Source organism: Scophthalmus maximus, chromosome 15, assembly GCF_022379125.1.
Source record: "Scophthalmus maximus strain ysfricsl-2021 chromosome 15, ASM2237912v1, whole genome shotgun sequence".
NCBI lineage: Eukaryota > Metazoa > Chordata > Actinopteri > Pleuronectiformes > Scophthalmidae > Scophthalmus > Scophthalmus maximus.
In genome coordinates this window covers 15950658-15965287 of record NC_061529.1, presented here as the reverse complement: position 1 = coordinate 15965287, position 14630 = coordinate 15950658, and the positions used below count along the sequence as shown (strand labels likewise).

At 40.8% G+C, this 14630-nt stretch overlaps 1 protein-coding gene across 1 annotated transcript; it reads right to left on the bottom strand.

Moving 5' to 3' along the window:
* Positions 1–1249: 1249 nt before the first annotated feature.
* On the bottom strand, positions 1250–13479 carry LOC118285907 (calpain-1 catalytic subunit). The gene is made up of 22 exons (XM_035609859.2): positions 13213–13479; positions 12285–12539; positions 11407–11476; positions 11202–11320; positions 10888–11021; positions 10628–10802; positions 9191–9265; positions 8954–9039; positions 8490–8564; positions 8136–8296; positions 7294–7439; positions 6715–6726; positions 6399–6607; positions 6214–6253; positions 5975–6040; positions 3641–3698; positions 3496–3557; positions 3264–3332; positions 3014–3092; positions 2158–2274; positions 1972–2024; positions 1250–1808 (listed from the first exon to the last, which is right to left on the bottom strand). The coding sequence occupies exons 2-22, from the start codon at positions 12519–12521 to the stop codon at positions 1782–1784; spliced, it is 2070 nt and encodes a 689-aa protein (XP_035465752.1). The 5' UTR covers positions 12522–12539; positions 13213–13479; the 3' UTR covers positions 1250–1781.
* Positions 13480–14630: the final 1151 nt, after the last annotated feature.

Below are 14630 nucleotides of genomic sequence, written 5' to 3'. Positions count from 1 at the left end.
GTGAATTGAACCTGAAGGAATTTTTGTTCTTCCACAACGGTAAGATTCAGCCGCTCCATCCAGCATTTTTCAGTGTGTATTAACCTTACATGATGGCGTGTGTTCCTTCTGGGTCATATTCATACTCTTCTACTTCTTCTTCTTCAGATTTAATTGTTTAAGTTCGTGCATGGCGCGTCATATTAAATATTGTTGCCGCAGTGAATTCTGGGGCGACTATTTCTCCTTTCCTTTTGAATTCCAAGGGGGCCCTAAATGTACCAGTCCAGCGTACCCTATGCTAAAGGAGATAGGATTTGACTAAAAGTACCTGATATTTTCAAATTTCTCCCACAAAAACGGCAATACTAGTTCACAGACATTGTGGAATCATCATCGCAGACATCTCTCTGCTCTAGTCGAAAAAGCTGGACAGACGTCACATGATTCGTTGCTGTCCAATGCGGCCGGAAGCATTTTGCTCTGCGTCCGTTGGCAAGGCCTCTTCGAAATCGAAAATGAACCAGGAGGTCCCAGACTAATACGCATTGAGTATTAGTCTGGATACTTCAGTCTAGCTCTTATCATGGCTGCCGATTAAATACTTTCGGGTCATTTCAAGATTTAGGAAACTTCCTAAGCAAATTTGACAAAAAGTCTCCATGCAGACGTGAATTTTACAATATTTATCCCAACTAGGCAGACATTGCGAACGAATTTGAATCAATATTCGGTCTTATTGTTCTGTTTGCAACATCTGAAAGACAAACCTCACAATTCTCCAAGTTAACGAGTGGCCAATGCAATGTTATCAAATGTAATTATTTTACCTATTGTCATGATCTCCCCTCTCAGTGCACCCCCCCTCCTGCCGGCCACGCCCTCCTCATCAGCTCAACTCCACTCACCTGTTCACCGCAGCTGGAGCAGAGCACTCATCAGTCCGGTATATATACTCGTCTGTTCCACTTTTTTCTTTTTCTTGAACTGTCCGTTAATAAAAGTCATTACCAACTGTCTGCCTGCCTAAGTGTGCTGCACTACGGTCCCCTTCTGACCCGTTACACCGATCACAGTCAAACCAAACACTAGTAATTGTTTAGACTTTGGGATGCCCTTCCAAAGAGGTTCAGCATTTTGACTGACGTAATAAATAGGCAATGTCAATGAATTAACAATTTGCAAAAATGAATCAAAAGTAATGGGAATTTTGAGGAAACATGCTGAGAAAAGAGAAGGATGATATACAAAAGAAGTGACCATTCTCAGATAAGTTTTTGCCAAAAAATAATCTCTTTTATTCAGAGAACATTTAAAAAATGATCCAAATAGTTTTTGCACTAATGGACTCATGTTGACTCTTAATCCAAACAAAAGAATGGCAACAGAACAGCCAACCGATGCAAAACTCAAAAACCAACCCAACTGAAAAGCAGGCACCAAGTAACAAATTAAAACGTAGAGAGCCTGGAAACAGGATTAAACTAACAGGAAACAGATACAAACTGGAGCAATAATCACAGAAAACAAATTGGGGCAAAAATCACAGAAATCCTATACAAAGTCCACAAAGAAACAAAGATCTATGACGAGTTCACAAAATTCATCCAGAGTCTCAAACAAGGTCCGCAAGAAAGAAATGTCCTCGCAGAACATGACAATCAAGATCCAACTAAAGCAAGAAATGCAGTAATTCACATGAAGACATGATCAAGTAATAAGATTCCATTGCATAATCTATCATGAATTAGATAAAGCACTGTATTTCCACTTGAAATGTTTAGGCCGTCTTCTCTGTTGGCCTAGGTGTACATCGAAACATAAATCCACTGGAAAATGAAAGAGCTTTTATTAGTGCAGTGAAAGATAACTTAAAAAAACACAATGTTTCGCTTCATCAATCCATCGAAGACAGTTTTTTTTTCTCAAAGCCACAGGTTTATCAAAAGTTCTAACCATGAAAACATTAATACAAAGAATTCGTTGTGTTACCTCCGACTCTCTGAGGTTCATGGCTTTTCCATCAGACAGCTGTTTGAAGATTTCTATTGAGAAACATGCACAATTGTAAGACAAAAGACAACTGTATCTAATAGTGTACGAAACAAGTTACTTGTGCAGTTACTTCTTATATGGTGTTATCTGTTGTTATTGTTTGTCCCACAGGACCTGACTTACTGTACATGCAGTCCAAACGGAGGATGAGACTGATGAAGCTCTCCAGTGTTATGTGGCCAGAGGAGGCACCGTAGCGCAGGGCGATTAAATTCAGCATGTCATCGCTGACACTTACTCCTGACAAATATGAATAGGACTCAAAGTTTAGTTAAAATTGGATTTGTTGGCAAACAGTTATGATGAATATATTAATATATTAAATTAAATATCAATGCAACACTTCACACATAATTCTTAGGTAAGCTGCTGCATATTCAATTATTTTGGAATTGCTACAGACCAGGCCTCTTTGTTTCTTTTTTTTTAGTTTGTCTGTTTTTGTGCGAGTGGATGTTCCGTCTGCAGGTGAGGATCTTTGACTGCACCTCGGTCTCCTCCCAATGCCTAGAATCATGGGCTTGGCCTGAGGAGCTGTTCTCAGTCTCGAAATTGTCCCGATTTTTTGTGTGCCTCACTGATCTACTGTCAGTGTTTTATTGTGTAGGTAGATTATTCACTTTGTATATAATGTTGAGACGCAGGGGTGAAATGCCATTTTTCTTTTGCACTGTTTTCACCTCTTGTTGTTCGTTAGGGAATTAGGTTTAGTATCGGTCTTGTCATTGGTTTGTTTACACTTAGGGTTAGTACGTTTCCTTTTTGAGTAGATACAATATTTTGTTTGAAGCTCTCTTATTGGTTCCCCAACAAATAAATTGTTTGCTGTCGTTGAATCTCAGTGCTTCTGATTGTGGTTTGGGGACTGGGAAGGGGACAGCCTTTTTATCCTCATGTTGTGCTCCTACTTCCCTAGACAGTGGCATAACCACGATAAGAATGATGAAAAAGGGAATGAATGAATCCTTATCTGGTTTACCTGAAGTTAGAAAGGCATTCCTCAGTTCCCTCAGTGACAGTGTTCCCGTTCGAGAAACATCGGTGCGGAAGAAAACCTCCTGGACGGAGAAGAAAACACCAACAATGATCAGGAAAATTATCAGCCATATATTTAGATGCACCTTAATGGTAGAATCAAGGCTGCTATACATAAAGTGTATGTAAATATCATTTAGAAAAATACAAATGTGTACAAAGTCTTTAACCTGGACTTGGATGAATGCGTTTACCTTGAACGTAACCACCTTCTTCCACAGACGGACAAATTCCTCACTGTTGAGTTTGCCGGTGATCGACGTCTTTTCAACTCAACATTAAGGAAACAACGACTGTGTTCATTTTCTTTTCTAGCATTTAAGTAGCTTTAACAGAGGAAAATGAAAGCAAGTGTGAATACATTATTAAAAATTGTTTGTGTTATACTTAATCATCACAAATGTCACATGCATCACAGGAGGATACATCCATCAGAGCAACCATGCTGCGACAGGCATCGATGCTGAAGCCTCCCGATTTCAAATCTCCTAAATTAGACAGAAAACGACAGTTACTATAATGTATTCATTTTTTGTAATGACCTCTTGTGCTGTAGCTTGTTATTCCAAACCTTTCAGAATTTTTTCATTTAGAAGATTTTGGAGCTGCTCAGCATCCACTTCTTCAAACTAGAAATTAAAGGAGAACATAATGAGATAGATTTAAAAAAAAAAAAAAAAAACTTCCCCCAAAAACTGAGTACGCATGAGACAACACCAACAGAACGCCACAACAAGCTGCACATGACGCATTTGCCATTAAATGGCAACCAGACCCCAGCTGTAATTCATCCTGTCAGCCGCTAGAGGGCGCTCCCCGACAATGTCTGAACTGTGCGAACTACAGGCAGACCCGCTTTTTCAAGCAAACCGCAACGAGAGGGGAATCTCCAACGGCCAGCATGTTTGGGAGCACTTACATCTGCGGGAGCAACTTCTCCATGATGAAGCACATCGAATCAAGAGAAAGAGACTCTTTCAGCTCATGCAGACTGGATGCACTAATATTGAGATTGACATTCAGTCTATTGTGCGCCAGCAGGAGAGGCCACAAGTGTCTCATTAAGACAGAACAAAGAGATATGTTTTGGTTTTTGTAGCATAATTGTTTGAGACCACATTGCACTGAAATAATTTATGACTCACGAATGTGGATGTTTGTTTCTGTGTTAAGTTCACAGCTTAACCATGTTGAAATGTTGGTTTTTCTCATGAAAATAGAAATGTTGAAAATGTTGGCCCACTAGGGAGCCTTGTCTGGGTCATGTGTTCTTGAGAGAGCCATATCCTCTGCAATTTTTGAAAATTGGTGTAATAAACTTTGATTGCCAGTATATATTTCGGTCTATTTATTAAATTAGTTAGCTATAGTAGGCCAATTAAGTGACACGGTTATAATGCTGGAAGTGCATGCTGATATATCTGGCCCTCTGCTAGTGAGGTGAAAATTGGTGTGGCCCTCCCTTTCACCAAAGCTGCCCATCCCTGCACTAATAAGAAGTATCAGTCTGGTAGAAATTAAAGCAACTGTTATATCCCCCGATATGTTTACAGTACATGTCACTAACCCCGTTTGTGTTTTCTATCTCTCCTAGTGTATCTCTGACCCCAGAGCTGCAGGACCCAAACCCGCCATTATTATTGTTATTATCATTATTATTATTATTATTGTTAATAATATCATCACTAATAATAACAACAACATAATTGTATTTTTTAATTATAAGTGTCAGTCTGGTAGAGATTAAAGCGGCGGTTGTACAACTGTCCTCTCTCTCTCTCCTCTCCTACTGTCTCTCCTCCCACCCTCTTTCTGCCCACCTCTCCTCTCTTCCTCCTCTCTCTCCTCACGCCAACCGGTCGAGACAGATGACCGCCCACAACCGAGTCCGTTTCTGTCAGAGATTTCTTCCTGTTAAAAGGAAGTTTTTTCTCTCCACCGCCACCAAGTGCTTTGCTCATTGTGGGATTTGTTGGGTTTTCCCTGTGATACTGTAATATTGACCTCACTATGTAAAGTGCCTTGAGACAATGTATGTTGTGATATGGCGCCGTACAAACAAAATTGAATTGAATTGAATTATGCCTGTCAATTAATGTATATTCTTCTGCGAATTGAAATCTCTCCTGATTGAACATATGAGCCCTTATATCGGAAACACAGACAATTGGCAGGAAAAAAAACAATGTGCTGAAAGTCTGCTAAGACGCACACAGTAGGGCTGAGGGGAAATACAGACGAGGGTGATAATCCTCTGTGGTTTTGTTACTGTGAGTGACCTCTTTCCAATCTTACATAGTGCTTAATATTGGTAAATACTTTAAACTACCTACAACTTTAAATGTGACATATTATGCAAAAGTGTTTGGGCACATAAATTTGCGTATCTGTGGAACAATCTGTGAGAAAAGACCACCCTGTTGTTTTCTTGTGAGCTGGCTAAACCCTACGGCCTGGCTCTGAACCACTGGTTCAGATTTCTCTCCCACTGTGATGCCACAGTTGGACTCTTTTGGGGGTAACCCCGCCTGCAAACTCCAAGAATCTCCACTTTTCTTATGAAGGGGCGAGACATTTCTTACACATTTTCAAAATCGGTTGACCAATCACAAAAGACCCGGCCAGCTGGCCAATCAGAGCAGACTGGGGTTTATCGGGAGGGAGGGGCTAAATGAAATCCAGGCGTTTGAGACAGGAATGGGCAGTATGAGAACACTGACGCCTTTTTATGAACATAAGAACGTGTAAACCTTTTCCAAAAGGGAAAGTATGAAGCTGGATATGAGCATAATATGTCACCTTTAAATCTATAGGTAAACTGGGAGATGCCGCAAATTATGGATATATTCTGATAAAAGGCTCCTATCATTATTAAACTCAGTGAGTTTAATGAGTGAGAGATTACCTTGTCTGAGTGCTGACTGAAAAGGGTTTTCTTATCTTCATCGTCAGTTGCATTTCCGTCCTTGAGCTGAGAATAACAAGTGAAAACAAAAGTAAGAAAGACAGTCATTCTGTCATTTCAGCCTGAAGGAAATACAACTGGCAAAATGTATTTCACATGATACTGGCAATGAAATGGGCTACATCTAAACACAATGTAAAAATAATAATGAAAACAAACAAAACTCTGATGTTGCGCACCCTTTCAAATGGCTGGTGCTTCTGGTCAATAGAATTCTCGCTGTGAGGGAAAGACCAGACACATTTGACATGGGACCAGACACATTTGACATGGGATTAGCGTGTTCCATTCCTTTGTTGAGATAAACACCAGTGATCAGTGACATGCAGATCTGTGTCTCAGTGTGTTGAGAATGGGCTCCTACTAGCCGTGGGTCTCTGCTTTGGAGTGGATGGTCAGGACGAAGGAGGATGTCTCATTGGGACTGAAGGTGGACGGCACGATCAGGTATTCCCCAGGCTTCAGCGTGAGCAACTCCATCACCTCGCGCGAGAGCCAGTGCTTTTTCGTTTGGGCAACGGCCGCGCGGGTGTTGAAGAAGGAGGCCGGGAACTTCCCCCTCTGTGCCTTGTACTGTAATGATGAACAGATATGTCGGTTCTCCTGAGGTAACAAACGAGCCGCACAGCGTGGACGGAGACGGTGCTGTCAACAGGGACTGAAATAAAATTGTCTCTTACTTGTTCGGCCACCTTGAGGGAAATCAGCGTACAGTGAGTTCATGTTGGGGATAAAAGTGAACAAATGAATTAATGATTGTCAAATAGAATAATGATATCCTTAATACATACACATAGTCACACAGCAGAGTAACCAACACGTAAACCTGCCTTGCCATCCAGCTGTTGTTTCACCTACACAGACTTTGGACATCCATCTACTGTATTTAGTTTCTTAGAATATGTTTGTGGATCTGTCACTGGTTGAATGTTAAAAGCTTATTATTTTTTGTTATGCTTGTTATAAGCTCATTTACTTATTTTTAATCTTCTATAAATATTATATTCTTAAAATTGTTGGGTTTTAATATTGACCTTAATATTGTAAAAGTGCCGTATGTTCCGATTTTGTGCAATACTAATTAAATTAAATTAAATTTTTGACTAAGCTTCACAGGTCAAATCTTAAGTGAACCCTGTTCAACATGGCGGTTTTTACTTAATCTAACAACTGCAGCTACTTTCCATATCTACTGTCCGCTATTATATCTACAAAAGGGCCACACACTGAGGGAAAATGAAAAAGAGCAACGAGTGTACTTCGTAGACGGAGAATCCAATGTGGTGATTCTGGATGAGGTGTCGATTCCACTTGTCCGGTTTTTGCATGAGAGACACCAGAGTGTTTTTTTCAGAATCAATCTGGTCAACCTTGATCCGATACTGTGGATTAGTCCAGAAACTGTCTGCAGAGAGAAACAAGGTTCATCATTTGAGAGAAAATCAAAAATAAGTTTGTCTGTAAATATGAAATTGAAAGCAAGGAAAGTCTGTCCCCAACATGCCGGTTTATCTATTACTTAATCCATTATCTACACAAGATTGTGAAATGTCTTCTTACTATGACACAGGCAAAGTCGAGTAGTTGAACCGTCTTGCTTTCAGTGCATGATAAAGTGCATAAACACTGGTTTAGGGTGCAAGGTAAAGCCCTGTATGAAATCATGACAAAGTGAAGTTTCAGCTTGTCTTATCTCAGCTTAACCACGTCACACTGTTTGTGTTGTTTTTTTCCTTTAAGCAATAAGAAAGAGCGGTGACATTTTTGTCTTTTAACTCCCTCATGCTGGAAGGGTGAACTCGTTACGTTGCCTGCGACCAGCTGATGTCTACTTTATGAAAACTATTTTATAAAATTTGTAGCGCAATGTTACGTATACCGTCATGGAATGTCAAAGCTGCAAAAACTATTTTTTGCGCAACATGCTGATTTGACCACGTTATATTGATACAGTATTAACAGGCTACAGCAAAGCAGAAATCTGTAATTATGTTTAAGGAAGAACGATTGATGGCGTGCTATGAGTAATATTAACATTTGAAATATTCTATTCCATGTCTTTCATGACATGTCCTCTTTGGTCCAGATTTATCAGGAGTACCTCTGTTGTTCAGGCATCCTCCGGCAGTGGTCCCTGCCACCCATCTGCCTTCATACATGGAGGCCTCCCAGTGGCTGGAGGAGTTTCCATCAAGGAAATCTGGAGTCAAGCAGCAGATGCTGAGCTCATTGAAGAACTTACAGAAGTCTGCCATGGTCATCCTGTCAAACCAAAACAATAAGATAAAATAAGATTATTAATCCCAAACGGGGGAAATTCACTCTAATTCAACCCTAATTCTCAGCAGCAGCAAGAGTCGACGGCATCGGGGAGGAGGTAGACAACAAAATATGGCAAAATACCCCCAAAGAAATTAAAAGCTGTTTTTCCAACATTGTGATTCAATCTGCTTACCAAAACTCTCCGTCGTCGCTTATTGAATGACACATCTCGCGGTCCTGAGCACTCACGGTCTTCCAGAGTGACGACCTTGGGAGACAATTTATCGTTTGAATACGAGAAGAGACAACATCTTATCATCAGTTGTTTTCAACCTTAATGTCCCTGAGGTTTCCAGCCAGCGGCGCCCCGCAACTTTCTCCTCAAGAAGTGTGACAAAATGCAAATGGTGTGTTCTGTAAAGGAAAAGTCTGTGTTTTAATTTACCCACAACTGGCAAAACCAGTTCATAATAACCAGAGACGGGCTTCTCTGAGTACAAACGAGCTCTGTCCTTTTGTGTTTCACCTCCAGGAATGTGTTTAGTATGCGTGTCACTTATTTGGTCATTGCAACATAATCTCAATATTTAAGCAACAAAAAAAAAATCCAAGTTGTAGACTTTCTTGACAGTCACCAAGTCGCTGAGTTGCTCGTACTTATCGCTCCAGTCTCCCTTCCACTCTCCTTTGCCCCAGGGGTTCCAGAAACGAACCAGGTGTACGAGTTTCCCTCGGCTTGTCGTCTGGCCATCGATCACCACGTTATGTGGAACACATTTATAAGTGCAAAAGAATTATTTCATGAATGCTAAGGGGGCACTTAAACACATAACTTTTATGATCAGTGTGATGTTCATTTACTTCAAGTTGCAAGTGCAACAAGTTGTTATTTACCTGTTTGACACCTGTGATGGTGTAAGCATGGCCTTGGACCAACCCATTCGACAATACAGTGTTGGCAGACGTCTCCTACAAGCCAAAAACATTTATCAGTGAAAGCTGACCGATACAAAAACATATATTTGTACATACTCAGCCGGTAGAACTACCACTAGCAAGCTAATATGCCAGTATGTTCAGGCTCTTAGATGACAGCTAACAAATGTGTGTTACCAGACAGACACATTGACTGAGTTTGTACTGATCCTTTTTTTGATTTTTTAAAAAATGTATTTATTGAATTTTTACAATAGATATAGATGATACACAGGAGCTGATTACTGAAAATGAAATGCTCCGACTTCCTACCACAATGGCAGAGCTGTTAATGCCCTCTTTATTGATCAGGTTTTTTTCCCCAGGAGACATTCTTGAACATAGTAGGGCGAGGTCTTTCACCGGGCAACGGACCCACGTCAAATAGTTTGAGTGTAAAGTCCTGCGATAACACGTCTGCAATAATGGGATCTGTCAATCTGGTTTATCTGATGTCCGCATGAATATGCATTGAATATCACTCTTTGGATCAAGGCTGGCGTGCTATGTGCTATACCCTCCGCTCACTCATTGGCATGTTACCGCTTGTTTGTTAATACCATACCACGAACTCGAGTTTTCAGAAAGCCCTGAGTTTTTTACGAGTTCTTGCGTGTTTCTTGAAATTTTCAGAAAGGGTGAAGGCCATGGAAATGTTGATATACTTCCAGCAAACTCCCTTCTGTCTTTGCATTTCCTGCATTATGTCACCTGGCTGCTTGAAAAGTAAATTGTTCGCCTCTGTGGCTTCTATACATCCATTAAAGTAAAGTGCCATTGCTGAGCAGAAGTGTCCTCACGACTTAAACCACTTGAGCACCAAGTGGTGTATTTGAATAATAAAAAATTTCATTTATAGGGCACTTTTCATTGCTAAAAGCAATCTCAAAGTGAAGGGAGCATTAGCTTGATATTTAATGGACAACTATGACAGTGCCAATATCAATCTTCTCATCACACTAGGAAGCAGAAAAGTGTCTTTCTCAAGGCGAAACCTTGAATGAGGTCATTCTGATGAAACAGATCGAGTGTGGTTGGGTCACAGTTCAGTCCATGTTTCATTAGGGGGAAGAATTTTTGACAAAACAACTTTTTTTCAAGAGCCTACTCATTTTGGCAAACCCAAGTTCAATAAATAATAATTTGTGCAGAAGTGTAAGAACCCATCATCATTATTCCTCCACATTTCAAGAGACCAGGTTCTGGGTGCACCGCATCGAAGACATGAACAGCAGTATGCCTGAGAAATATGCCTAAATTGAAGTTGACTTTATTGTTCAGCATAAATTGTGTCTATGCACTTGGAAAATAAGATTGGCAGTGTGTTTGGCGCTGTGTGGCGTATTAGTACTTTACCCCCTGAGGTGTCCCACAGCCCATCAGGGTGACAGAATTGCCAGCTCTGAACATCAGCTCCCACAGGTCTGGAGGAGGATCAGCCAGGTTGATGCCCAAGTGGACACCACCTGTGAAGTCCATCATAGCCTCGGCGGGAGTTCCACTTCTCATGTCGGAATAGGAACCGCACACCCTGACACAGATGTGATATTACTTTGAATACCTCAAAAAACCAATGTATTCATGTCTGACAAAGAACGCCCTCTCTCAGTTCATACTTGGCATAGGCTTTCTCCAGCAAAGCAGGCCAGAACTCATTTTGGTCTTTGGAGTGGACGAAGATTAGTCTGCCGCCTATTGTGGGGAGCTTGTCGTCGATGACCACATCCACCCATTTCCCAAACCTCCAGAACTGAATGGTTAAAGGAGAAGAGGATGTGAATGTCAAAGATAAAATCCATTCACTGCCAAATGACCGTTGAAGCCAAAGTACACTACACGTGTAATATCGTCAGTGATTGTTTTTGCCATATCTACAGTTATTCACCGAATTTCAGTGATATTTTTGATGACAGTGTAGGTGTGTATTTACCCTGAAGTGGAACAGCCCGCAGTAGTGTTCATCGAATGTTTGCTCAAGTGGGACAACTTGCCTCAAGACTTGTTGCTGGAAAGTCAGAGCTCCGATAGACGCGAGGAACCAGCAGTTTCCTGCGTAAGAAAAACACGTTCATGGTAGTGCGAGAAAGACGTGTCATCAGACCAGTAAAACATTACGAAGGATGACATTTCCCTACCAAGTTGTCCTTGAGCAAAGTCAAATCTGGAGATCCCGTCAACTATGAAGGATGGTTTTGGAGACATTTCCTGAAAAGAAAGGAGAAGAAAAAAAAAAGCACTTGACACTTGACTTTTTGGTTTTCTTTGTGTCACTATCCTTCAACTGCCACCAAGTTCAATTGAATCAAGCATAATGCTCATATTTTTCACAGGCGATCTGACCAGACGATACATTATCGTTTGTTCTGCCACAGTAAGCTAAACTGCTTTAAATAAGTATGAGTATATTAATATAAGAGCTCATGACACACACCCCTCTCTCCCTCCCTTCCAAACACTAGGGAGCGCTAAATAGAATTTGCTTGTGTTCAATTCGTTATGTGTTGCCTGTTTGAGTTATTGGTTTAATAATGTAAAAATGATAAAGGCATTGTTTTTTCTAAGTGATACACAAGGTAGTACCCAGTGCAGTATTTGTACAGTCCCTAAACATATGTAAGAGCATGTTGGAACAAAAAGAAATATATATATATATATATATATATATATATATATATATATATATATATATATATATATATAAATGTGTATTATTTTAAGTATCACCTTAAAACACTTTTTTTTTCAAATTTGACTGATCTTGTGCTGTGACGCACTTGAAGAGACACCTAACCAACCTGTATTTTGACATTGAGAGCTAAAACATTCACACACTTTGAGAAATAAAAAAACAATCCTGTCAGGTTGAGTTTGAACTTTAGAGTTGAAAGTGGTCGATACCGAATCAGTGCAAGGCTGTAGATCTAAATCTTCGCTGAATCACTTGATCAGACAATAACATTCAGTGTGATGTGTGAGAGCTCCCCTGCACTTGCACTCCGTCAAAGCGACTCACGGCCGGTCTGCACCACACCACGCGGGCCAGCTCAGCGGGTCCCAGCAACTCCTTGCCGATGGTGTTCGAGTTGGGGGGGAAGATCTCGTCGGTGTACCTCACTCTGTTGAGGAGACAGTGCTGCTTCAGCTGCTGGTAGTTCTGGTTGAAGAAACTCGCGGGGTTGGAGGGGCTCCCGTAGCCGTCTTGCTTGTGACGGGCCTCCATGATGTTCAGACACACACCGGGCGGAGGCATTGCTGCAGCGTTTGGGCTCTGATGGGGGAGAGAAGATCCGGCACTATTTGGACATTTTGCAAACATTTTGCTTGCAAATCTGAGAGACACGCAATTGAGCAATTAACGGAAGAACCAACAGAGTGTCTTAGTCGAGAGATGGGTTGACATCTTTGGTATATATACCACCTTCTATTATAACACTTTGAGATGCAAAGAAACAAAATCTGACTTTTATTTCACGTTGTTGCAAATATGAGAGTGAGGGATTTTCTTCAGCTATTGGTCAACCAGCCCTGGTGATCATCACATGACATCATATCATTCAGTGCACTGTAAGGAAGCATCTGCATCATTTGGTTTCTCCATATTCATCTATTTTATGCCGGAAACTATAGAAATCCTACAACCACTGCAGTCAAATAGAAAACACAGTATATTCCTCCAACAAAAATATCACTCATAGCATTACTAATGGAAATAGTAATATTATATTTAGGAGGTCACCATTCAGCATGACATAGAAAACATTTATTCTTATAACTTTTTGCCACACACACACACACACACAACATCAGCCTTTAACCTGTAAACCAAAATCTATGTTTGCATCAGCTGCCTTGTCTGCTGCAGTGGAAAGCACTGCACTACATTCTAACAAGCTCATGTGCAGCACGTTGCTACATTGTGAAATCAGAGTAGAAGATCTTACCTCACTGGCAAAGGAGAGAAAGTGCTTTACTGTAGGAAGACAGGTGGATCAACTGTTCGAGAGAGGACAGGCTCCCGCGCTTATATAATGCCTGTAAATGCCTCGGGCTACCTAGGTTGGAGTAGATACTGAGCGAGATACGCACATTATCTTTGAGCACTCTTCAGGTGGAATCTCGCACCTCTCGTGGCTTCTGTCGGACCGATCGGGGCAAAGAGATGGAGAGAAGCAACATTTGTGGCCCCGAAACAAGCCTGATCCGGTTTTGTCTATGTGTCTTTTATAAGCACATTTATTGGTTGTCAATGATTAGCCGAGACACAAAGCCGGCTGCTGTCTGGTTGTTTACCCCGGAAGTTGCCAGCCACTAGGTTTTTTTATAACTGTGGTCATAAACTTTGTTTTGTCATTAATAAAAGGCCGCATTTTTTATTTCTTATTTCAAAAACAGTTATCAATGATTATGTGATCAATGATAACAATGTGTTCATCAGGCATCAAAAACTCAAAACCAAAAGCAACAAGCAGCGTACTGCACAATCATTAACTGAGTGTAAACTTTATAAGTCAGGCGTCATTTGATAGCTGCTCAGATCTTTGAGTAGGGAGAAAAACTCAATTTGGAAACGTTCACTTCCTTGCAACACTTCTAGAGAAGTGAACTGTATATCATGGATCAGACTTTATTGGAGGCCCTCTTACGATGAACCATGCTCCTGCGTGTTGTCTTTGTGATTACAAAGACCGATCTGGCCACCAGGCTCCATCAGTATCTCACCGTGTCAAATGTTGTTTTAACATCCATTCATACCAAAATAGATAGCTCAAATAAATATTGTTCCATAAAGTCAATTTTAAAAAGCAACTAACGCAGAGGCTGAAGAATACATTGCACGTTTCCCCCCTCACAGACTTTGATCAAATCTTCATTCAGCTTAAGTTATTATCCTCCTATAGAAAAAAAGGGTTCCCCCTCTGCGTTGCTATATGTAAACAAGAATAAAGAATAAGCTTGTTATGGAGGAAGCTGAGTAGGCAATCAGTTCTGACCATGGTGGTAATACGGTAATATGGGCGGTGCTTATACAGGTAAACAACAAGTTAACCACGATCAAAAACTGACCGGAGCAGTTTTAAGATCGCAAGTTATTTGACCATGGAAACATTCCTCGGGCCAAACCTATCCACCCTTCGTTTCTCACGAACTTTACATGGTAAGCCAGTAACCTCCCTTCCGGGTACAGGCCCCAGGAACAGTTGTGTAACCGTTGCTGTTGTCAGCTCTCTCAGACTGGTTCTTATAATGCCAATAATAACACTGACATTATTATTATTGTTGTTGTTGTTGCTACCGACGATAACAACAATAACATATAAGTGAAGAACAAAAGAAGAAAATATGTACCGTTATGTATAGT

Coding starts and splice junctions, on each gene's coding strand:
- LOC118285907 (XM_035609859.2), bottom strand. CDS start 12,521: ATGCCTCCGCCCGGTGTGTGTCTGAACATCATGGAGGCCCGTCACAAG. Junction 9,266..10,627: donor GCTGTGGGACACCTCAGGGG/GTAAAGTACTAA, acceptor TTTGGCTTGTAG/GAGACGTCTGCCAACACTGT. Junction 8,565..8,953: donor AAGGGAGACTGGAGCGATAA/GTACGAGCAACT, acceptor TTGTCTCCCAAG/GTCGTCACTCTGGAAGACCG.